Genomic DNA, 25,906 nt, shown 5'->3' on the forward strand with positions numbered 1-25,906 from the left:
TATATTTATAGTGAGTCCACTCAGAGCAGTATTAAAAATATAAATGTTCTAACAGAGTCAGTTGTCTTATTTAGGTTATATAAGGTGGTTTTGTGGCTGAACACTATCCTGCAGACAGCACAAAAGTAGAACCTTTTCTTCAGGTTACCACAAAGACACCACCGCCGCTTAATCTTTGGCAGAATCCAATATTTTGGACCTATGGGAATGGTTAGAGTGTGCCAACTATAAACCTTCATCTGAGCACTGGCTGGTTTCATAAAGTGGTATAACTGTGCATCCGGTCCACAAATGTTATCACCCAGTAACTCTGGCGATTCATTCGTTCTTTAGGCCAAGTTCATGTCCACATCACTACCTCCATTAGCAATTCCAAAGACTTGCCGGACACAGTTACCAAAATGATCCAGCGTTACTGTTATTTTGCAGCCTTATTGTCAAGTATAAACAAAGGTAAAAGGAAAGTGCAGTGCTAGGTGTAGTTATCTCAGGCTAGGTTCACACCAGTGTTTAACCCTCTGCCACAACTCCATTTCTCTTTTCCATTTTGATAACAAGAAACGGAACCTAGCGGATCAGTCATACTCCCCATTAAGGTCAATGGATTTTAAATGTGTTCAACTTTTATCAAATCCATTGGGGTTTCTTTTTTCCTATGGACATAAAATTTGCTCATGCACGGATTTTTTGCCACTCCATAAACACAGAACACAAACAGGAAGTACACATACATCTTTTTTTACATTATAGTCAATGATGATGGATCTAAATAGAAGGTATTTCCGTTCACATCCGTTTTCAAGTTATCTGTCATCACCGGTTTCTAGAGATGAGCATGTGTAGAGGAGGAAAGAAACCCAGGAAGAAATATAAATGGATATGCAAACTGATGTAAATTATGTTTTTATAAATCCAAAATGCAAACATACCATTAAAAAAACAACACGTAATTCTGCAATCAGTTTGTATCCGTTTGTGCTTATCCGTTTATTTCATATGGACGGATCCATTCATGAACAGTGAGAAAAAAAACAGGTGTAAATCCACCCTTATCCATAGTCTGTAAAGGAACTGCTTGTCATTAGGTGGTGAGTTTCCCCTTCCCACATCTGAATCTATTGAAGCTTCAATTTGTTTTGCAAGATGCAAAGGGCTGTGATTGCAGGACAAAGCTAAAGGCCCTAATACACGGAATGATTATCGGCTGTATACAGCTGTTACGGCCGATAATCATCCCGTGTAAGGGTCCATTTACACAAAAAGATTATCTGACAGATTATCTGCCAAAGATTTGAAGCCAAAGCCAGAAACAGACTATAAACAGAGATCAGGTCATAAAGGAAAGCCTGTTAGTTTTTCTCTTTCAAATCCATTCCTGGCTTTGGCTTAAAATCTTTAGCAGATAATCTTTCTGTGTAAATGGACCCTAATAGAAGGCGGCGATCAGCCGACATGAACAATGTTGCCTGATTATTGCAGTCGCTTGTCTTTCAACATGTTGAAAGACAAACGACTCATACAGCAACGATCTGCTGCCGTCGCTCCATGGAATAGGAGTGGTGACAGCAGACTGTTGCTATATGCTATGAGCTGAGCGGATGATCTAGTAGCAGACACTCCCCCCACCCCGGACTCACCCGCTCGCTGCCGCCGTGTGTAATAGCAGCAACAGCAAGTGGGGAAGGAGGAGCAAACGATAGCTGAGAGCGCTCGCTTGCTCCTCCAGTCGCCCCATGGAATACAGCCTTAAGTATGACACTGGGGTTTGTCAGTACTGTAGCAAAGTCATAGGAGACCTCAAGAGCGGCATAGCTGACTTTTCTGTGCAGCAATTTAACAGCTAAATGAATTAGATTCAGATGGAAATGCTATAGCTTTGCCCCTATCCTGATTTATCAAACACATGAAACACCACAGTAGCAGAGGAAATTTCATACATTATGTTATATGGCTAATCAACATTTAAATGTTATGGTCGCTATAACTTTTTATATTTATTAAATGAGCGGTAGATGTGATATAAAGCAAGTTTGCAATTTACATAACTTTGTTTTTTTTAGTTATCATGCTGTAAAACAAAGCTGTGTATCCAGGTCAAGTCTCCTGAAGGCAGATTTTGTCTTGTGCTGGTTGTACAGGTCAGACTTCATCTGTTTAGTCTCATTTTTCAGTGTCACGGCTCAATGCGTCCATCCCATGACTGCCTTCTCTGTGAGTGTGCAGATGGCCGGGACTTCCTGCGTTTGGTCTTTTTTTTTTCAACCAACACAAGACTAAAAAGCTGCCTTAAGGAGACTGGACCTGGATACAAGTATAGCTTTGTTATAAAGCATGCTAACTTAAAAAAAGATAATGTAAATTGATAGCATGCTTTATTTCACATCCTCTGTTGATTTAGATTTTTAAAATTATAAATAGCACACTTTTAGATCAGCTTCATGAAAAGCCTTAGTACAGCTTTTGACTGTGTAGGTTATGTCTTCCAGTCGAGCCACATTATTATGACCACCTTCTAATATCCAGTGAGTGCAGCTTGGACAGCAGCTAGATCGGCCGGGAATTACTCAATAAGGTCTGGGTAGGTGTTAAGAGTTATATGGAGCCATGATGACTGCAGTGCATCCTATGTGTGCTGGATCCATAGAGGGAACATGACTACTGAGGTTGATCTACAGATACAGATGCTCATTTGGTTTAAAATCTGGGGAATTAAGGTGCAGTAGTACTTGGAAGTCTTTGGCATGCTCCTCCAACCAATGCAAACATTTCCAGCTGCGAAAATCTCACCCTCCAGCATCCCCGGGTGTACATTATGTGCAAGGATTGGTTGATACCCAAATTAACTGAGTGCACCTCCACATGGATGCGTGGCCCTGAGAATTCTACCAAAAACACCCCCTAGACCATAACACTGCCCCAACAGCTTGTGTTCTCCCAGCAAAGGGACTTCTGTTCTGTAACATCTAGAGAGCAGAAGGTTGTTCACCACCGTTTCAGACCCACATCTACCGGCAGTTGACCAGTTCAATTTGGGAATGAGCTGGTTCACCAGAGCACATTGGTCCATCCACCCTTGTGCACTTTCGACACTCACCTATCACATCAAAGACACATGGTGCTCCTTTGTTTCCACACCGCTTATTCGCAATGCTGCCATTAGTCCACACTCATGCTATGCTTTCACTACAGACACACACAAACAGCTCTCAGACTGCGCCATTTCCAGAATACCACTATCCTTAGCCTAAAAGCCAATGACAGCAACTGGGAATATTACTCACCATGTGACTTCAGGAGTTACACACTGCCAATGTTGACAGTAGGAAGTGGTCATAATAAAGTGATGTGATAAATGCAGCGTAGGATGTTTAATAGAGATGAGCTAGTTCCGTGTTTTGAGACTCCACAGGAGTCCACGTGTAAATGAGGCTCCACAGGCTCTTTTTTGCATATTTGTATTTTCCAGGGAGCAACACACCTAGGATTTCACTGTGTTGAGCACTTTAATCAGCAGTGATCTGTTACCTGTAAAAGATGATAGACCTCTCAGTACAATAGGCTCCTTCGTTTCCGCTTGTCTTTTGTTGGGGAAAGCTGGTGTTTTGATTTATACCTTTTTGTTCCTTACAGGATGGGGAAAAATCGCCAATCTAAAATGTGTAAATGCTAAGGCAGGAGACATCAACCACCTACCTGTCTGGGCAGGAACTATATCATTTACCTCAAGTAATGACAACAGCCATGTTTCCTACCAGAAGTTTATAAGTGAAGATTGGAGATTCAGACAAGAGAGTAAGGGCCCTATTAGACCAGAGGCCATTTAAACTAGCACTGTTCTCTCCGATAAACGCTCGTTTACAAAGCCATCTCAAGGTGTAATCAATTGTGTAGCCGGGCCATAAAAATTATCTCTGGACCATTTTTGTGGTCTTTTCTGGCAACCAGTTGTTGGCTGCATATGCCTTATTATATAGATGAGTATTCAACGTCTGCATGTTTTTCACGTGATCAAAAGCCACATGGGAATATCGGGCTGTTTGGATTATAATAGCCAATGTAATTAGACCGTATGTTCCCCAGGCACTCCTCCTAAGCATCTGGCAGGTGACACAACCATCATGGTACCTTTTAAGAACTACCAAGGCACTAACAAGTTTAAAGTGATACTGTCACCCCCTATTTGCATTTTGACTGTTCTCCACAAGTGAAAAGGGTAAATGCTACAGCTTTCATTACTTATTTTATATTTTACCTCATGGTGCTTGTACTGGTAAAAAGTAGTTTTCATCACCTGTGGATTGGTATATGTGGGTGAGACCTCTCGGCCTTTGTGCCACATCGCTCCGCCCCTAGCACCACTTAGCCCCGCCCCATACGTGACGTCATCACCGCATAGGCCATGCCCCTCAGTTGCCATTGGTGTGGGTCAATCTAGGGGGGTGGGGCCCAGAGCTTTAGGATGGCCCTTCCAATGGCTGCTGAGGGGGCGGTGCCTATGCGGCGATGACATCACAGATGGGGGTGGGGCTAAGTGGCACTAGGGGCAGCTCAATGTGGCACAAAGGCCACGAGGCCTCGCCCACATATACCAATCCACAGGTGATAAAAACGACTTTTTACCAGAACAAGCACCATGAGGTGTCATATAAAATAAGTAATAAAAGCTGTAACATTTACCCTTTACACCTGTGGAGAGTAGTCAAAATGCAAACAGGGGGTGACAGTGTCACTTTAAGCTATTTTGGGCTATTGTTATTACTGTGTAGTAGATGGGTGCACATGTACAGGCATCAGGCTAAACTGCAGCATTGTGGTAGAGTAGCCATGTGTTTGTGAAGGATAAAAGCACTAGTACTTATTTGTAGCAAAATTTGGTTTATGTAGAAACAAGCCAGGTTTTTGCACTTGGATAGATGTTTAAATGAGATCAAGCTAAAAGCACGATGAAGCCACAGTAGGTCCCCACCATGAAGACCCACTTTAAAAGTGGTTAAATTTGCAACATTTGTACAATTTTTCGTATTTTTTTTTTTTACTCAACAGCTTTTTGCTTTTTTTTTGTAAACCAGGAAGAAGAAAAAAAAATAACTAGTACTACAGATCGATTTGCCCCATGTTGAGTGAACGCAGGAAGGTAAACAGGGAAAGGTGGGAGTGGGGGGAGGGCAAAGGTGACATTGCTATACAGAGTAATTTGACATACTTACATCTTAGCTCATTGTACAGGGCACTGCCAAAATCAAGGCACAAAGCTCTTCTACAAGTTATTTTTTTTTTCAATAAAGTTGTACAAAATAATACATTTTACATTCTGTACAAAGAATAATCCAGCAGTAAAATAAAAACAAAACAAAAAAAAAAACATGAAAAGAAAAGTGAGGGGTGTTGTACAGAAGGAAAGGGAGTGATCATGTCGGTGAGGACAGAGGTCTAACATTCTGTTCGGGATTGAAGATTTAAAGATCACACAAGGATTTTTGTTTAAAGGACAAAGTGGGGAAAGAGTAGGGAAAAAAATAAAGCGTGGCTAACTCAGCACAAATGTCCAGGGTTTTTTTTTGTTTGTTTTTGAAAATAAATACATTGATATGTTGAAATTCATATCGAAGTATTTATTGTTTTTTTTTTTCTAAAAAAAAAAAAAAAGAAAGAAAAAATGGCACCCTTGTTAAAGGCATAAAATCTCTTGCCACTGCCCTCCCACTGATGGCAGGGAGCCTCCCAGCTCCGTAATATCAAGACACAATATTACAGACAAGAGTCAAGTGTCCTTTTTCAGTCGGCGGTCAGCAATGCAGTGAAGGAATACAAAGTTGATATAATGGGTGAAGGTCCGGAGGACAGAACAAGGCCCGTATCGAGGGATGGAAATAAAATCAGTACAGTCTCCAGCCCACTGCACAGACCTCTTCCAGACATGTGTATACATTATATGAAGTCAAAATCCTCCACACGCACTGCATTTAACATTGGCATCTTAAAAAGGGGTGGGTAGTGATGAGGGTAAGGATGGGAGTCCATAAGTCAAGGGTACATTTGGCGCCGGCCCGTGCTGTTTCAGGGCAGTAGGATGGGGATTGAGGGACAGCAAGCTAACAGTTCCACAAATTGTCCGACAGCAGGGAAATAAGCAAAAAAAGTAAAGGGGAAAAAAACAAAAAAAACAAAACAGGTGCAAGCCGGAGAGGGAGATTGCACACAGTTTTTCCATCCCTTCATGGGTGGATTTTTCCCCCACCCCCTTTGTTTTTATGGTTGTGTGGGGGGAATCTTTGTAGTTAAATTTTTTTAATTGAATTAAGAGTCCAGAAAAAAAAACACAGGAAAAAATGGGGAAAAAGGGGGGGGGTAATTTTTTTTTTTAGAATATCTCCATCACAACAGTTCGTATTGACGGAGGTGCATCCTTTGGATAATGTCCCGACAATCATTAAAAACCCTTCGAATATTTTCCGTATCCACTGCACACGTGAAGTGAGGGTAACAGTAGTGCCGCCCATCCCCGCTTGCTGTACTGATTCTCTGTAGAGGGTAGAAGAACAAAAGGTTAATTCAATTAGGAATTAATAATCTAAATGTGCCTGGAGTATATACAGGGCAATTGTGCCAACATGGTTTTACAATATAGCCTTCCCAGAAATTCTGATTGAAAAACAGATCAAAGATATATTGTCATGTAGACATATCAAAAGTTTAGTTTGGGTCTCACTGCTAAAGGTCCGCTACACACAACGGATTTGGCTATCAGTCTAGAACCACCACCAACAGATGATGTTAGTGGTGATAGGGGTTGGTCATGATTAGAGATGAGCGAACCTCGAGCATGCTCAAGTCCATCTGATTTGATTAGTGGTGGCTGCTCAAGTTGGATAAAACTCTAAGATTGTCTGGAAAACATGGATACAGCCAATGACTATATCCATGTTTTCCACATATCCTTAGTGCTTTATCCAACTTCAGCAGCCACCGCTAATCAAATGGCCAATGATCGGGTTCGCTGATCTCTAGTCATGATGGAAATTCAGAGATTCAGAGAGATAAGCTTACCCCTCCCCATAGAGAACACAGAAATGTTTGGCTGTTCCTGTTTATCAGAAGGACAGGCGGTGGACAAGAGATAGCTGACCATTGCTGAAAGCCCTTAGACCCCACTGATCACTATATATTTCCAACCCCAACCCCCAGCAACATGCCTTCACTCCACTCAATGAACCTGCACTAAATTAGAGAAGAGCTCCTTTGCAACTCTATGTAGCCCGTTTCCTACAGTGAGATGGACAGTTAAAGTGACACTGTCACCCCCTTTTTGCATTCTGACTGCTCTACACAGGTGTAATGGGTAAACTTAGCAGTTTTCATACGTCATGGTGCTTGTTCAAATAAAAAGTGATCTTTTATCAACTGCAGACTGTGCTAAGTAGGCGGGGCTTCACAACATTAGTGCCACTTAGCCCCACCCACAGCATCACTGTTGGCCCCTCCCCTCCGTGGCATCATAGCCACACATGCCCCGCCCTCTCATTGCCCATTAGTGGGCCGACCTAGAGGGGGCCAATGGCCTGTTCCAATGGCCGACGAGGGGGCCAACGGTGGCACTGTGGGCGGGGCTAAGTGGCGCTAATGCTGTGAAGCCCTGTCCACTTAACACAATCTGCAGCTGATAAAAGATCACTTTTTACTTGAACAAGCACGATGCTGTAGGATATAAAATAAGGTATGAAAACTGAGGTGACAGTGTCACTTTAAGTGATCTACCGCATGCTTCTCCCAGACATACCATGTGATCGGTGGTCGTCTCATGTCATAAGAACTATTCACATAAGCGATGATAGCGAAACGATGGGGGTCAAACCGGTGCGGCCTCCACCAATCCTGAAAACGTAAGTCACTTGCCCTCCAAATGAATGGAGATGCAGCACACATGCTCAGCCACCTCTTTATTCACTGGGTAAGGAATTTTCAAACATTGCGAAGTTTACCGCTCAGCAATGTCTGGAATTTATTTATTTATTTTTTAAATTATGAATGTGGTGGATGAGCATGTGCACTGCCGATCAATTTTTTTTGGGGAAAACTGACCTCTATATAACTTTTCATATTTGGATAAGCCTTTGAATAAGTGCCCTGCATGGCCCTCCTCACCTATTTGTTGACTTTCCTCTTTAGGGTCTGTCCACACGTAAAAACTCAGTCTGTCAGGTCTTGGCAGTTCCCTGTCACTACATACTCGCAGCGGTCTGAACGGCCGCTGCGAGTATGTAATTCTGCCGGCCCCTTAACCCCTTTGGCTCCGGCCCCGCTCTGTCTGTATTTATGTTACCTGTCCTCACTGCACAGTCCTGCTCTCCCGCCCAGCCAATCAGTGGCTGCGGCTGGGCAACACACTGATTGGCCGGGCGGGAGAGCAGGACGCCGGGACCCCATGCAGGAGACAGGTAATGTATATACAGACACAGCAGAGCGGGAGCCGAAGGGGTTAAGGGGCCGGCAGAATTACATACTCGCAGCGGCCGTTCAGATAGCTGCGAGTATGTAGTGACAGTGAACTGCCAGGACCTGCCAGACTCACAGCGAGATTTACGCTGCAAGTCTGTACGTGTGGACAGACCCTTAACCCTTTGAGGACCAGGCCCAAAATGACCCAGTGGACCGCGCAAATTTTGATCTTAGTGTTTCCGTTTTTCCCTCCTCCCCTTCTAAGAGCTCTAGCACTTTCAGTTTTTTTATCTACAGGCCATGTAAGGGCTTATTTGTTACAGGAATAGTTGTACTGTGTAATGGCGTCATTCATTTTACCATAACATGTATGATGGAATTCCAAATATATTATTTATGAAGATATAAATTGGTGAAATAGCAAAAAAGAATGCAATATGGTAACGTTTGGGGGGTTCCTGTGTCTACGTAATGCACTATATGGTTACAGCGACATGATACTATTATTCTATAGGTCAGCCCGAACACAACCATATGCAGGTTACACAGATTCTCTAATGTTATATATTTTTTTAAAATGAAATCCTTTTTTTTGGCAATTAATTATAAATAAAATGGGCCTATTGTGACGCTTATAACGGTTTTATTTTTTCACCTACGGGGCTGTATGGGGTGTCATTTTTTCCGCCATGATCTCTAGTTTTTATTAATACCATATGTGTGAAGATCGGACTTTTGATCACTTTTTATTAATTTTTTTTTATATATAATGTAACATAAAATCTGTAATCCGCGCACTTTTTTCCCTCTTTTCGTGTACGCCGTTTACCGTTCGCAATGACGCTTGTTATATTTTCATAGATCGGACAATTACGCACGCTACGGTATATTATATGTTTATTTGTTTATTTTTATATGTTTTATTTATATAATGGGAAAGGGGGGTGATTTCAACTTTTATTGGGGGAGGGGTTTTGGGGTAGTGTGTTAGTGTTTATAACTTTTTTTTTTTTTACACATTTGAAGTCCCTTTGGGGGACTTGTACATAGATTAGTTTGATTTTTACACTGATGAATGCTATGCCATAGGCATAGCATTGATCAGTGTTATCGGCGATCTGCTCATTGAGCCTGCCTGTGCAGGCTCAGTGTAGCAGATCGCCGATCGGACCGCACGGAGGCAGTCACACTGCGGGGGTCCCGATCGGTAAGTGACAGGGGACTCCCCCTGTCACTTACACTTAAACGCCGCGGTCGCGGCGTTTAAGGAGTTAATGACACGCGGCAGCGCGATCGCTGCAGCGTGTCATTGCCGGTGAGGTCCCGGCTGCTGATTGCAGCCGGCCCCCACCTGCTATGAAGCGCGCTCCGCTCCGGAGCACGCTTCATAGCGGGAGAAACACCCAGGGCGTACAGTTACGCCCTAGGTCGTCTGGGGACAGACTTCCATGGCGTAACTATACGCCCTGGGTCGTCTAGGGGTTAAAAGGAGAGAACAGCTTTTTCTGCAATAAGAAAAGGAAACTCACTAGCTAAAAGAGAACGCTCTCTTAGCTACATCCTGTAGTATACTATATGATTTACAACACATACTTCACACTACAGACTAAATGTTTCTTCATCCAGATCAAATTTTCCCCAAATTAGGCTACCTTTTTGCTGCAGTGCAGGAACCTTTGCTAGAAAAAGGAGATCACTCTTTCGACAGAACCGGAACTGTCTGTATGCAGGTTAGCTCCTGTTTCACAACAAGCTTCTTCTAAGTAAAGCTCTCCCAGATTCTTATAGAACAGGTGGTCTGGTGGTCACTCCAGTGATATATGCTGTCTCACACATCAGTGGAGCGTGCACAGGTCAAACCATACTACCGTACAAATAGACATCCATCAGATAAGCTGTTATGCCTTTATTAAGCCAGTGTTTTTTTATTTAGTGCATTGCTTCATGCTACTTTAATGCTGCTGTTCCCTGTGGTGCTTTCCAATAGGGTAGTTCCTATGTTCGGTGGGGTCAGGAGGCAATACATGCTATAATAAAATCCTCATAAGTAAGCGAATCCATTAATTTAGCCATGGTGGAAGCTGTACTTTTGCAAAATCTGCAGGGCCTTAAGTTGAGGAACACTGTTCTATGGTATAGTAATCTGGCTTGTTTAGGCAGTAACAAGGATGTGCTGTTATGTTGATCCATTATTTTCAATGTAAAAAAAAACACTTTTTTTTCTCGATTTTTTTTACATCTGAAACAAAATATAAAAATGAGGTAAAAAAATTGTAAGACTTACAAGAAACTCATCTCTAATAAAATACTTGGCCCTTGTGACTCTCGGGTCCTCCCCGGGTTCTGGAATTGCTAGAAAGACGATAAAAAACTATTACTAAAGCACATTTAACAAATAACTGGGGGTAGGGGGTGTGGAGTAATGACTGGCGCCAACATTTTATATATTACACAGATACGATTTATTACAAGTGCCAAGAAAAACACCTACCATCATCTGGGGTGGTGTAACGACCAAAATCTGGAAAGTAGTCCTCGATTTTCGATTTTCCAGCCGTAACTTTGTCTGCAAGTAAATCTTGTTTATTCAAGAAGAGAATGACTGAAATGGTCCGTAGCCACCTATTTAGAGAACAACAACACAAGAGGTAAATTTTTCAGGTGTCTAAAGCTATGTCCATCCAGTCACCTAATGGGATATTAGTTAGGCGTTCACACAGTTTTATTGCATTTGTAATACGGTTTGTTTTTTTTTCCCCCCCCTCATTAAGAGATATAAAACTTCATCAAAATGCAACAAAACATGGCTGACTAATGTATGGGCTGTCTGCTTTTAGAGTGCAAGTCACAAGCTTAGTAACTTATATGAAGAGTTGTCATAATGAGACAAGCCCTTTTGGGGTATATATACAGGAAAAATATGACAGCTAGAAAGAGGCGGACATCTAATGGATAGGCTACCTATTGTTCCAGATGCTCTTGAAGAGGTTTAGTGCTTCCTGGAGTCTGTTGGTCTGATTGTCCTCCCGGATCACCATATTATAGCTGCTGCTGGCAACCACGAATATAATCGCAGTCACATCTGAAACAAAATTATGTGTGTTAGCATAGGAACGTTACATGTTCTTCGCCGGTTCAATTCCTTGCAGATCTCCTAGTCAGTTCTGCACAGGTGGCAATAATGCGAGATATGCCCATATCCAGCCTAAGACCAGATTCACATGAACCAGATTTGCAGCTGATTTCACACTGCAAATTTACAGTGAAACCCGCAGCGGATCCCTTGCCTGTAAATTTGTATGACAATACATACTCATCCTGTTGTGAGTATGTAAGTGACAGCCCCGTTAACCCCCCCCCCCCTTCCGGCCTGAGCATACAGTAACCTGCTCCACGCTCCGGCTTGTTTCGGGGGCTCCTGGCGTCTGGATGAACCGCTCAACCAATCAGTGGCTGAGTGGGACGTCCAGCTAGGAACCCAAGAAGCAAGCCGGAGTGTGCAGCAGGTACAGTATAGTCCAGCTGGCGGGGATTAAGGGAGCTGTCACTTACATACTCACAGCGGGATTGACATGTATTGACATTCTAATACAAACTAACAGCAAAGTAGTAAAATCATTTCCTAGTAGAACCAATTAGAATGGATGCAAACATATGCATACTATATAGTCACAAAACTTGGATCAGCAAATGGTCCAATAAACTGAACTGAAAGTATCCTAGTTCCCTAGGAACATAGGTCATGGCCAATACGGGATACAAATATGTGGCTGTATTGTGGCACACATCGGAAACCAGCTTGGTTGCATTATCTGGTTAGGCCCACACTGAAACTGGAAGGTATGGCAAAATTCTGAATCGCCAAATCCAGTTCTTTTTGCAGAGCCATTTCTTGTCAGAAATTTTATTTTTTTCTTCTCATTATATGACAGGAAGTTTTCCGATCTTACCATTAAAGCACTGGATCCATTTTCTGCGTTCATCACGTTGGCCACCAACATCAAACATGCTAAAGAGACATAACATTTATTTACAGAAAGCAATGGAAAAACAAAACTCTTAACTACTCATCTGCATGCTCAGCCATTGCCCCAGACAAGGTATATACTTCCTCAATAGCGCCATATGAAACTATTATACGAATGTAGGCTGTCAGTATGTGTAGACATGGGGTGTCCTCCACCCCAGTTCTGTTCTAGGATAATCATGGGCTTTATTCCACATAAACAAAACCCCAACGCTTCTTCTATTCCTTTACTTACTGAAAGTTCACTTTGTCAACCTGAAACTTGGTTTCAAATATTCCTGATGTCAGGACTCTGCAGCGTAGTAAATCCTAGGACAAGAACAAAGGGTTTATTAACAGTTTTTAGAGGTTACAGCCATAAACTGATCTGCAAACTGTGGTAAAATCATATGTAACGGTCCACAGCACACGAAAGACAGGGACCCGGACCATGAATAATGCACGATAGGAGCCAAAAAGTGCCAGGCGCATATTGGTTTACTACTGATAGCAGCATCTAGATATGCGGACTGGCATCAGAGCTAGTTTCAATGCCAGTCACTGATCAGGCTCCCAGGCCCTCTCCATACATCCTTAACACTGCCTGGATATACCAGTGCACTATGGTGCAGAAAGGGAAAATAGTAATATTTTTTTATCTTTTTAGTATTTATTTATAAGATGTCAGGAGGGCCTTGGGGTATAACAATAGTTGTGATTTAGGAGCAGTACAAGTGATGCAAAAGCTACTCCTTTATGTAGCAACCCACTTATAACAGTTACCTGGAAGAATTGCATGTCAACCCATAGCAATCCAAGTATGATCTCGATGCCCTTCACATAAGAACTTACCTGATCGGTCGGTGTATAGTCATTCTGTTGCACAATGTCAATTTTGTCTAGAAAACTGGAAGGGGGAAAAAAAAACACAATTATAGCCGCACAATTTAAAGGACATTTACTAAATGTAACATAAATATAGTCAAAAGATGTTTCATTGGCATATATTCTGGATTATCAGATGTCATAAAAAAAGCATATAATGGCTTAGGAGAAAAGGTTATAACCAGCCATTCCTGGTGAAATGACATTATCAGACTTTCTGTATTACCACATAGCCAGTTACATGGCTGTCAGCTGTCCTGCCACTCTGCATGGAGCTCCCAACAGCTGCTCCCCCAGGGAACCCCTGATGATGTAACCTTCCATATATGGCCAGTTACCATACATGACCTATCTATATATGGTGTTCACCCTTAACATCGCTGGAGCTTTCCGGGGCTTCTCTCTCAGATCAGGCAATGTATCCTATAGCACAACTTTATAGTAGGCTGCAATAAAGCCATCAGTTATACAGGATGCTGGGAAAACTGAGTGACCCCATTATATAGGATGCTAGGGAAGCTGGGTGACCCCATTATACAGGATGCCAGGGAAGCTGAGTGACCCTATTGTACAGGATGCTGGGAAAGCTGAGTGACCCCATTATACAGGATGCTAGGGAAGCGGAGTGACCCCATTATACAGGATGCCAGGGAAGCGGAGTGACCCCATTATACAGGATGCCAGGGAAGCTGAGTGACCCCCATAATACAGGATGCCAGGGAAGCTGGGTAACCCCATTATACAGGATGCCAGGGAAGCTGAGTGACCCCATTACACAGGATGCAAGGGATGCTGGAGACTCCCAGCTGGCAGTGATAGTTACCATCCTTCCTGCGGTGTCTCTCCTCCTCAGGCCCTGTGCTCTCTGCCATGAGCAAATATCCCACCCGTGGTGGGGGCGGGGCTTGCCGCAATGGGGACGGGGTTTAACAGAACCTACCCGGGACTGTTGCCACTTCTGGAGAGGGGGACACTGGTGCAGGACGCTCAGGGTCTGTGTCAGGGGGAGGTGCAGAGGTGCTTGAGAGGGTTGAAGACGCTCCCTTCTGCGTCTCTGACAGGGTGCTTTACTGTCAGGGGCGTAGCTACCATAAAGACAGGGCAGACAGGCCAGGCGGGGCCCCCTGCAGTGCGGGGCCCCATAGCAACTGCCTTCCCTGGATTCATGGTAGCTACGCCACTGGTCAATGCTTTGTCCATCAAATTCCATACTGCACTACTATTACCACACATACCCACATCTCCTGCATAGTCCATCATATTCCATACTGTACCACCACCCTACACAGCTGCACATCTCCTGTCCTTGTTTTTCTTGGCCGTCATGTTCTACACTATACTACTACTACTTTCATTATTATTACCCTAAAAAGCCGTTTATCTTCTGCCTTATTGGCGGACTCTATATTCAGGCCAAAGTTATCTAGCCTTAATTACATTTGATAGAATATTCTAACAAAATTAGACCTGAAATGAATTTTGGAAACTGCGCTCATCTGTCCCACTGGATAACACCCACAATAAGATAGGCCAAAAAAGAATAACTTAATCCCCTCATCACTCTGCACCTCGTAACCCATAATAAGGTTGAAATAAAACGTTGGAATTTTTGTTTGGGGGGGGGGGGGGGGGGGGGGGGGAAAAAAAAAAAAAAGGAAAAAAACTAAAATGTTGCAAGAAAATACTTATTGAGAGCCTTTGCTATAAAACGTGACATTCAGCTCTGGCTCCTCCCATTTCTCATGATCTTCTCAGATGTTTCTACGACTTGATTACATGACATGTCATACATTCATCTGATTGGACAGGATTTGGAGAGAAACACCCCTGTTTATATAAGGTTTTACAGGTGACATTGTATATCAGAGCGAACACTAAGCCGAGAGGAGGAAAGAGCTGCCTGTAAAGCTCTAAGACAGGACTGTGTGGAGAAGGGGACAAAACATTTCAGCTGCACTGAAAGTTCCCCAGAGAAAAGTGGCCTCCATGATGATGCGTTTACACAGAGAGATTTATCTGACAGACTTTGGAAGCCAAAGCCACGAATGGATTTGGAAAGAGGAGATATCTCAATCTTTCCTTTATGACCTGTTCCCTGTTCATAGTCTGTTCCTGGCTTTGTCTTAAAAAATCTGTCAGATAAATCTCTCTGTGTAAATGCACCATTAGATACTGTGTGCAAATGGGAGAAACTTCCAGATCACAATCACTGCAGCTTCCCCCAATCTGAGATTCATGGGCAGAAAGAAGCCACCACTAAGTCTGAGATTCCTTTAGGTGTCTTTTACTGTGTGAAACAAGATTCTCCGCTACTACAAAGCTAAGATAACTTTTTAGCCTTAATTCCAGGCAACCATCACTGGCCCAATCCCATCTATACAGTGAAGTATGGTCGGGGGAGGGGGGGGGGGGGGGGTGTGCAGAATCATAGGGAAACTATTTGTTAATTTTAGAATAAGGCTGCAACATAATGTGAAGTGAAAGAAGAGTCTGAAGTGCATATACAATGCATTCACAAAGTCCTCAAAGTCATACTTCTGCACCACTTATACGAGGGCAACCCATATGCGACTTATCCGAACCGTCCACAAAGCGAGAGGCTGAGCAATGAGACGACTAGATGTAGCGCACATTCCTCCCACACTGAGGCAGAGGGGCAAAGCTATCCGAGAAGCGAGGCTCTGCTGCTTCCAGCCATAGCGCTGAGGAACACCTCCATGGGGAAAGTCAACTTAGCGTGCCTCACCTGCCGGAGCCTCCATCTTACAAAAAGTTGCTAGACGAGAGGTGGAAACACAATGATGAGTGTGAGAATGGAGCCGGATAGTGGAGGGGAGTGGGATTTGTTATCTGAAGTTGGACTAGTTTGAGAGGATAATCTAACTTTCCCAGTGTTACATTACAAATAGTCCAGAAATAGCTGCCCGCGCCCTGGCCTCCAGCTCTGTTGTCATGACAATGGGGCCATATTACTATAAATAGCCTGTCAGCACGAAACCTTGTGAGAGATCTCTGGAGCGGGGCCAGGCGGCAGAACAAAGACACACCATTCAACTGCTCCCCCCCCCTTCACCAAAACCCACAATTCACTCTTTATACTGTGCAAATGCTCGCAGCAGCTTCCACATCATTCATGGGTGGGATAGGAGCACTCGTACGGGTGCCGGCAGCCTGCACTCAGCACTTCTAAAGTGGCCACTAACTTGTAAACTTATTGTCATCCAATACAATAGTTCAGAGAAACCCTGCAGCACGCCTACACACGATTACATTAGACTTCTTCCAAGAAGAAAGGAACTGATCCAAATGGTAAAGACTGCCTTTTAACTTAGTGCTGCTCTACCCCAGGTGCCTGGATAAGCTGGATCCAATCCTGGGAAACTTTCCCAGGACTGAATACAGCTTTTCCAAGCAACCAGAGCGGAACGGCATGAAGCACAAAGTGAAAAGGCAGCAGGCTGATGAGCAGAGTGCTGAGCTAACAAAGCAATTTCCTTCGTTATTACTGTATATTCGCTCATCTCTCTAGTAAAGACATTTACAATAGATATGGGGTGTCCTTAAGTACAGTGTTCAATACCGGAGCCAACAGTAGTACACATAAATCTCTAGGGAATTTTCGTGCACTTTCCCTGCACAGTCCGGTGGGTGTGATCTTGACTGGAAAGAGCGAGCCATTTGCAGCAATGTATTAGTACTGCAGCCACTTCTTTTCCAGGAGGAGCTGAACCCCCTCTGATCATAAAAGGATTGAATATCCTAGTGATAGGGTCTCCACTCTATATCCCCTTTAAAGGAGAATTCCCACCAAATAAAAAAAAAAAAAAAAAAAAAAAAAAAAAAAGAATTGAGGAAGGCAGGGGAGAGCAGGAAAATAATAATGTAAAATCACCCATCCTAGTGCCTCCGAATCACTGCTCCTGGGTCCTCTGCCCTCTGGTGTTATTATCTGCTGGAAATCTGTTATGTCACCCACTCGGCTCTTCCAGCTGCAACGTCATGGCCTGGCTGAGCGACTGCCCGCTCAGCCAGTCAGTTACTGGGGTAATGTCCCCCCCCCCCCAGTCACTGATTAGCTGAGCGGGCAATCAATCAGCCAGGTACATGTCGTTGTAGCTAGAAGAGCTTCAGGACATCAGCGGCACTGCAAAGCATGAGGATAGGCAAGAATACTTTATTATTTTCCCGCACCCCATCCCCTGTCATTTTTGGATTCCCCTTTAAGATAATCAGACAGGACTACTCCTTTAAGAAGCTGACGTAAGAGGGTCTGTCCTAGATAAGACCACCACCAGAACCTCTAATTCTGGTCATAATTTTCTAAGTAAAGAAAGGAAAGAAAAAAAAAAAAAAAAGTAGCCAGCTTTACCCTGCAGAGTCCGGAGCATTCCTCAGAGGGGCCCCACGACCTTGCAGGCAGATTCAGTAAACAGTTGCTGTGAGGAGTATGTAGGCCATGTAATACTAAACACCCTGCTTTCCCTCCTGCCCCCCTTTTGTGCACCTATCATCCCCCTCAGTAATGCCCAGTGCTCACACCTCATATTACTATATGGTTACCTGTAACTGTCTATAGAGGGCAGATGTGCTGCACACCTCATATTATTATATGGTCACCTGTCTAGGGGCAGGGACTAGGGCAGGGGTAGGGAACCTTGGCTCTCCAGCTGTTGCATTCTACAACTCCTATCATGCATGGACAGCCAAAGCTTAGCTGGCTAGGCAGATGTGCTGCAGATTCTCCGTGCACAGCACACTACAGCACCAGCAGGGCAGAAGTTTTCTACTCTCATCTACCGACTACAGAAACCTTCTGGACTGCGGATTCAGATTTAGTCAATTGATGTTGCATATTGTTCCCATTTAATGGCAATAAAGGGTAAGATCTGCAGAACTTTATGTAGACTTTTCTTGCAGATTCCCCTAACAAATCTGTCTAGTGTGAACTTACCCTTATTTGCAGTTGGTCAGACAATAAGGCAGCCTGGCAATGCAGATAACAGAGCAATAGATTGAGCAATCTAGCACCATAAAACATGACAGACTAAGATAAATTCTGTTACTGCTGGATTGTATTATGTGTAAAGTGATGTGGCCAGGCAGCAGCCACCACTGATCACATGTAACACAGACAGGTTCTCCAGCAGCCGTCACTGATGGCAGACGGAGCTGGAGGACGCTCGTAGCTAGGCTGCAGATTCAATGGCATGAAAGTCATTTTGATGCTATTTCCCTTCAGCAGAACGTCCATCCGGCAGCTAGGAGGGGATCCACCCTTTGGTGTGCCCTCCTCCATGACCTAGGGCCCAGCCTCCCACCACTCCCCCCATCCTCCGCCCGCCCGCCACTGCAGCCAGGCTATAAATAGCTCTGCTGCTCCTAGTTTACACAAGCAGTTTGGAAGGAGGGGCCCCGTCTCCGCCGATGGGAAGCTCATATTTGCCAGTCTCACAATCTAGGAACCCACTACACTGGTCAAGTGGTTCTCATGTCCCATAGACACGACTACTTCCTCCTTAGCCGGCCTACATGCAGCTAGAGACGTCAGCCACGACACATGAGGTCTCTGAGGGAAGACAGGGTCTTATATGCACCAATATCAAGGGTCCTGCATAGGCTGACAGGATCCTGTATAGACCTGAGATCTAGGGTCTTGTACACACTGTGATATAGGGTCTCATACAAACTGAAAAGTGCCAATGCACAGAACAAACCAAACATGACAAATCCGTAGTGTGTGTGTGTATAATATATATATATTATACACACACACTACGGATTTGTCATGTTTGGTTTGTTTATATGAGACCCTATATCACAGTGTGTACAAGACCCTAGATCTCAGGTCTATACAGCACACTAGATCTCATATAGGACCCTTGATCCCAGTCTATACAGCACCCTAAATGTCATATTTATATATATATATATATATATCTATATATACACACACATACACACACACACACACACACACACACAGATTTCTTCATCAGCACGGTGGGCGGAGAGCTGCAAGCCCCTACACATCACAGAATCCTAGCAGTTTGATGGGGCACATCATAGTTTCCGCTTAGACCATCAATCCGGCCCCATTCACACAACCGTGAGCTCTAAATACTGACACTAAATGCAGAGGTGGTAGGTTAACACTTGAGTTTTGCAGGTTTACAGTGTTCGATGAGAGTGGCACAGTCTGCAGTACTATTATGGCAGGCAATAATATGAACACTTAACCTCAGAGTCAATGGGATCCATCAAAAAAAGTTTCTAATCCGAATGAGGCCTTATATACCGTAAACCAGTGTCTCTCCAGCTGCTGTAAAACTACAACTCCCATCATGCCCTGGCAGTCATGATGGGAGCTGTAGTTTTGCATCAGCTATAGACACACAGACTATCTGCAGCCAAACTCCTAGGATCCCTTAATAAATCCTGGATGTCGCCTGTAGTTGCGCAGTTTATCTGTAACAAGCAAGCAGTGGTGTGGAAACATGACATACAATACAAGAGTGGCTGTACTGCACACTGTGGGCATTCAGCCTTCCCTCTCTGCTCCCCCTATGTCAGCTCTATGTAAATGTTTAATAAGAGATAAGGGCGGACACGGGCACTGCAGTAAATCTTTCAGTCGCCATATCACCTCCTGCACACATACACAATCCCATCTGGCCCATCATAAAGCTGGCAGCCTGCAGGGGTAGGAAGCCTCCCTCACTGGGGCCCTGCTATGAGGAGGAAGCAAAGAAAAGTGAAGGCGAAAGTGGCCAATGGCGTTACAAGACACTGATCAGCTGTCATGACGTCATGTGGGGCAGTCCGGTGAGCGATCCGCCCCAATACCAACTGCAGACACTGGAGCCCAGCATTAACAAGCCTGCGCTCCTTACACACATCAGACACAAGGCAAGGACGGCTCTGTATCCTGTATCTGTCATCTACCATCCTCTATGCTGCAGTGCACAGCAACACTGGCATAGTCCCATACTCAAGGACACTGCAGTGCTACTTCAGGGACTTGGATTTTATTCACAAGGTGTCTTACAGAAGTGGCTATCCCACACATATAGCCCCCCCCCCACCAGTGCCAAACTAAGAGCTGTATTACATCACCGAGCTGTGTTATAATGCTACATTCACATGTTCTGTAGGTTTGTCCGTAAATATAGATTTGCAATTACAGACAAATTTAGGGTCCATTGATTTCTACTGGGCTGTTTACACTGTTCGTAGATTTACGCATCCACAAAAATCACTGACAAGCTTTAGTATGGACCATTCCCATTGATCCGCAAAAATACAGATTGCGGATGTAATGTAATACAGATTCTTTTTTTTTTCAGATTGAAGATGATTGGAGACATCATATAGTCGTGAAAAACTACTAAACATGTGACTAGCCTAAATGTGCACTGATCTTATTGAGTGGCACTCGGTCACAGAACCCAATAAACATACAGAGAGGGCTGTTTGACCCATCACTGGGTCTTTCATACAACCCTTTACCAATGATTTTTTTGTCAGCTGATTGTTGGCCCTATTACACAGGGTAATATAGGCTGATAATAAGTCCCTTAGGAAGTACAGGTGTTGAGAATGTTTCCATATATCTCATCCCGATATTTTTCTCTAGAAGCATAGAGACCTATGTGCATAAATACATGTGTGCCCCTACGTTTACATCTGCAATAGTGCACCCAAAATTCCGTGGAACTCGTCATTCTTGCCAAAGGTTCTGCCGAACAGGGGAGGAAGCACACTTTGCCACTCTTCCTGTATGGATGGCACGCCAAGCCTAGCCGATCACAGGTGCAGAGCACTCACCAAGTCTCATGCACAATAAGACATTTACATATACACATGAACATATCTACCCTAAGGTGATAAAAAAAGGAAATACTAGAAGGGCAGACTAGAACGACCAGGTGTTCTTCTGCCAAGCATCTAGGATGTAGAGTTTAGGGGATTCTCCAAGATTGTTCCCTCTACAGAGCTGGTAAACTGAAGCACCTGAGAACATCATGGCGGACCATCATGAAGTAAACACTGGTCCTACTGGCATATTCTCTTTCAATTATAAATGCTTATATACCATAGGAGGGTATGTACTACAGGTCGTGTGTCCGTCACTCCATTCTTTCATTTTTAGACTACCAGAGATAGCAGAATAATGAGTGAACAGAGACTCGCACTCTTGTAACAGGTGGGGGTCCCTGCAGTCAGACCCTAAGGGCTGTATTACATTACATGTCCCGATGCACCAGGGAAGCGAGCACCGACCTGTCATCTCAGTGCTCACTTTCCCGCCCAATCCCCTGCTTGCTGCCCGTGCTAATACATGCACAGACAGCGAGTGGGGACAAGTGGGAGGGGCTATCCGAACGACCCTATCCTGTTATCTTGGAATGACCCTTTAAGTGACAGGTCACTCCTCTTATGGCAGCCACCTTGGCTAAATATGAGGTACCACAAATTTACCATGGGCTGCTAAGCCAACATGCACATCCCTCTTGCTCATCTGTTAAAGGAGAAAGTAATACAAGCCTACCTCATAAGGAGCCAAAATCATTGAAAAATCAAGGTGACATTCTCTTTTAAGCTAAGTTACATATGCAACATGTGAGCATTACACTAGGGGTACTTGGCTCAGTACCAGGGACAAGCAAAGCTCTAGATTAGCCAATAATCATGTGTATCCTGGTGCATGGGGCTGTCTAGAAGGAGGACAAGACACGGCTGTTGTGACAAGTGGGACTGCCGGAATGTGTCAGCTATTTGCGGAGGCAGGAGGACAGCGTTTGCGAGAAGTCCAGGATCCAGAAACAATATGCACTATTGTGTTGTTAGTACTTGAGGTACCTCCTACCACAGCCCCCTACTTCATCTCTGCTGCCGCATTCTCAAAGAGTCACTTGTGTGCCATACGAGGAAACCAAGGAGCAGAAAATTTTGCAGTCATTGTAAAACAGAGACAAGATGGCCACTCACATGCTAATACTTCCCATTATTCTATGAATTTATACCATGAAATGCAGACTGCTATGAGGGAGCTAAAACCTCTCATTCACTGGGAAAGCTCTGTACCAGTGTTGTCCAGTATGCCATACAACTGTTAAAATCATATGTGGGTAAACCATTACTAGACAAGAGGTTGTGCCCAGCCAGTCAATATACTGAACACTTAAAGGGTTACTGTTTATTATGGGTGCTGAGAAACCCACTGAGCACTGCAATGAAGAGGCAGAGAAAATCTGAGAGGTGTCCAGGCTCATAGAAAGATTATAGCTAATACACAGCTAACCCTATCTTTCACAGTTGTGGTGGGGGTGTCAGCACCTATACTTCACCCATGCAAACTCCCAAAAAGTAATGCAAAACAGTAAGGTTGGGATCACACTTGTGGCTGGACTGGGACTTGCAGCCATAATACAGACATAAAAACAAGTCCGTACCAGGCAGATGTGAACCCAAAAACAGCACCACCCCTGTCCCCAGGTTGTTTGCGGTAATACAATTTTGCTCACTCACTTCAATGGAATGAAGCTGAAAGGCCCACACCCAAACTAAGGACAGGAGTGACGCTGTTTCTTGAAGAAAGTGCCCATGTTTATTTATGCCTAGACAACCCAGTTAAGGGTGACAAAAAAAGGCCTGCAGGGCGTCTATTAAACACCAAGCAATAAATTGTAAAAGAACATGCAGATGTTGTGTTGGGGAGAGGACACACTTACTACTGTGCACAGTCGATTAGTTGATACTCGTTCGATCTTTCATAGCAGGCTCTCACTCCATCGTCTTGCCAGAGCGCTTTTGTATGCTCATAAAACTCCTGAAAGAGAATGGGAAGGCATTAACAGTGCTCTGACTACAAATAGTAGAGAACAGGACACTATGGCTGGATGTAGAAGGTTTGTACCATTTCAGACCACAGCATTAGTGATAAAGGGGGTGGGGGATGAGCTGCGTAGCGGGGAGCAGCCAGAGGATCTTTAGATCCATATGGCCCACAGGAGAGAGTGGTAGTCTGCTGCCACCACTCCTATTACAGGGTCCGACGGCCAGCAGACCGTCGCTATCGCAGCCAGGATTTTAGGTCATGCTTTAATTCAAAAGCCATGGTTGGCCAATAATCGCTTTGTGTAATAGTACCTTAGACTTTATGTATAAAGGTGTGTGGGGCTCTCCCAACTGTCCACAGACAGATGATGTTGGTGTAGCTAGGGGGTCAGTCATAATGGAAAATCACAGCTTGACCCCTTTGTCACGTCAAAATTTTTTACAAAACTACGGGTACACTTTAAGAGGGGTTTGAAGACTCTAAGTGGAAAACCTATACAAAACACACAGATAAGGCAAAACAAATACTATTAAATCCATAATCCTATGCCCACTGATAGAGAAGACCTTTACATTTCACTCCATTCAGACATAAGACAAAAGCCACAATAAGATTTTTCCCTTGATAAAAATAAATAAATAAAAAAAAGATGTGGCACCATCTTTTCTGTGCTGATGCCATCCTGCTGTCGATCTTAGGAGAGGATCTGGAGTCTTACCAGGATTCCTCTAAATAAGGACATCTGTCCTACAAGGTTTTACTCAAGCAAACAAAAAACACCATTCAGATCTTGCCGCAAAATTGCACCAACTTGCAAATTCACTACAGACTTCTCCTCGAAAGGGTAAAACACGCTGAGAAAATTTGCAACAAAACACGCAGTGCAGATCTGAGTAACCTAGATTTGTCAAGGAACTTATACTGTAGATTTAAGATGCAGCATTACCTGCCACAAATCAGGGGGTGTCTGAGCTCACTCTTAAAGGGTGTCTCCTCCTGAGGTTTGGCTGTCCATTTTGGGGGGTATTTATTATCCATGTAAACACCTTTACTCACTGGCTATAAGTCGCTTGGCATAAGCACACTAGTCACATGCCAGCGTTAGGGGAACATTGAGAGTGGGGGGGGCAGAGGGCTCCTATGATTAATGTGCAGGACAGTCCAGTTCAGATTAGGGCGAGACAAAGACAACCTGTGTGATGGGAGGGGAGAAAGGGTTTCAGTGAAAGAATGCTTTCTTCAAAATGGTTCCCAGTTTGGCACCTTGCAGCACTGGTTAGACTGGTATGAGCATTCTGAAAAAGCGTAGGTGGATAGCTTGCTCTCGACATTTCTATGTGAAGTTCCGCTTAGGAATTTAAGCGTGTGCCTAAGGACGGCATCTGTTCTCTGTGTGATACAGGTACAGTCACATTGTGGAGGCCAATTAGGATTGCAGGATAATAAGCTAGACATACTATGGATCAAACAAATAGATGATTACCTGCCTACTCCACTAGGGGAGCTGTAATCGACACCAGCCACCTATGACTTCGGGTACAAATACACACACCCCGTATATGCAGCAGATACGCAGATTTGATGGTGCAAATTTGATGCTGTGTTCAGTTATTTAGATCTAATCTGCTGCGTATCTGCTGCGTTTCGCAGCAGTAAATACACTGAGTATACGGTGTGTGTGTTTGTACCCTTAAGAATCATTCCCTAGCAGTGCTGCAGATCAGGGGCATGCACAATGTCACAGCACCACATCCTGTGCAGCTCAAGCGAACTTGGTGTGTTAACTTAAACCTCCGCAACAACGTCATCCTAGTGTTTACTTGGTGTAATATAATGTTTTCCAACTATTGCTAAACTACAACTCCCATCTGAGGTGTAGCGGGCCACAGGCTGGGAAACACTGACGCATGATGTCACAGGACCACCTGTGACCACCAATGTGTTTTAATGGTGGCACAACCCTTTAAAGTCTGTTGTTAGCCCGGGCATTTAGCACCATCATATAGGCATAGCCACAACTAGAGAGGAGCGAATTTACAGTAAAAACTAAGCGAATCACTGTTAGCTCTGCAGTCGGTTTATCAGGCTGCGGCCTTTGAAGTCTCTGCCATTCCACTCCGATGCTGGGAAAAGCTAGGTCCGGTCCTGGGAAACTGGGTGAAGTTTTCCAGGGCTGGATCCATCTTTTCCAGGTACCCCAGGAGAAGCGGCACAGACTTCAAAGACAGCAGCCTGATTAGCAGACTGCAGAGCCAACAGTGATACGCCTAGTTTTTACTGTAAATTGGCCACTCCAGCCACAACCCTAGTACACTTCATGGCTTCAGCATCTGGACACGCAAGCAGAATTCTAATGATGATCCAATTGGAACAGAACCACTATCCACAGGTTATATGTAGTATTGCAGTTTATCCCAATGGACTCAAGCTGCACTACCATCCACTGCCAATGGACAGATGTGGCGCTGTAGTTAGAAGAAATCAGGCAACACCCAGAATCACAGATAGGCAGCCAATAAAGTCTAGGAGCCTGGACCACAAATACGGTCCGTGCAGGGACGTGTCCTTTATTCATTTGCAGTCTGTGTTCCGGGAAAAAGCACGGTCTTGTGCATTGGCCTATAAACTAGGCAAATGGCTGTATCTAATCATGTGACTGCAAAAGCCAATTAAAAGCCCTGTGCAGGAAAGGCTTACAAATACAAGATTTTACTCAGTCAGCTTTTAGCCTTCAAGGAGGA

The 25,906-nt window shown here is 44.1% G+C and overlaps 1 protein-coding gene across 3 annotated transcripts in view; it reads right to left on the reverse strand.

Moving 5' to 3' along the window:
* Positions 1-5,004: 5,004 nt before the first annotated feature.
* GNAS (GNAS complex locus) overlaps positions 5,005-25,906 on the reverse strand; it is a 128,214-nt gene continuing 107,312 nt past the window's right edge. For all 3 annotated transcript variants that reach the window (XM_069953999.1, XM_069953996.1, XM_069954000.1), the window contains 8 exons: positions 23,059-23,156; positions 13,295-13,349; positions 12,699-12,772; positions 12,387-12,445; positions 11,398-11,518; positions 10,928-11,058; positions 10,721-10,788; positions 5,005-6,522 (listed from right to left, as the gene is read on the reverse strand). In XM_069953999.1, the coding sequence (XP_069810100.1) occupies positions 6,376-6,522; positions 10,721-10,788; positions 10,928-11,058; positions 11,398-11,518; positions 12,387-12,445; positions 12,699-12,772; positions 13,295-13,349; positions 23,059-23,156 (753 nt within the window). In that variant the 3' untranslated portion in view covers positions 5,005-6,375. The remainder of the gene's footprint in view (positions 6,523-10,720; positions 10,789-10,927; positions 11,059-11,397; positions 11,519-12,386; positions 12,446-12,698; positions 12,773-13,294; positions 13,350-23,058; positions 23,157-25,906) is intronic.

Source organism: Dendropsophus ebraccatus, chromosome 14, assembly GCF_027789765.1.
Source record: "Dendropsophus ebraccatus isolate aDenEbr1 chromosome 14, aDenEbr1.pat, whole genome shotgun sequence".
Lineage (NCBI taxonomy): Eukaryota > Metazoa > Chordata > Amphibia > Anura > Hylidae > Dendropsophus > Dendropsophus ebraccatus.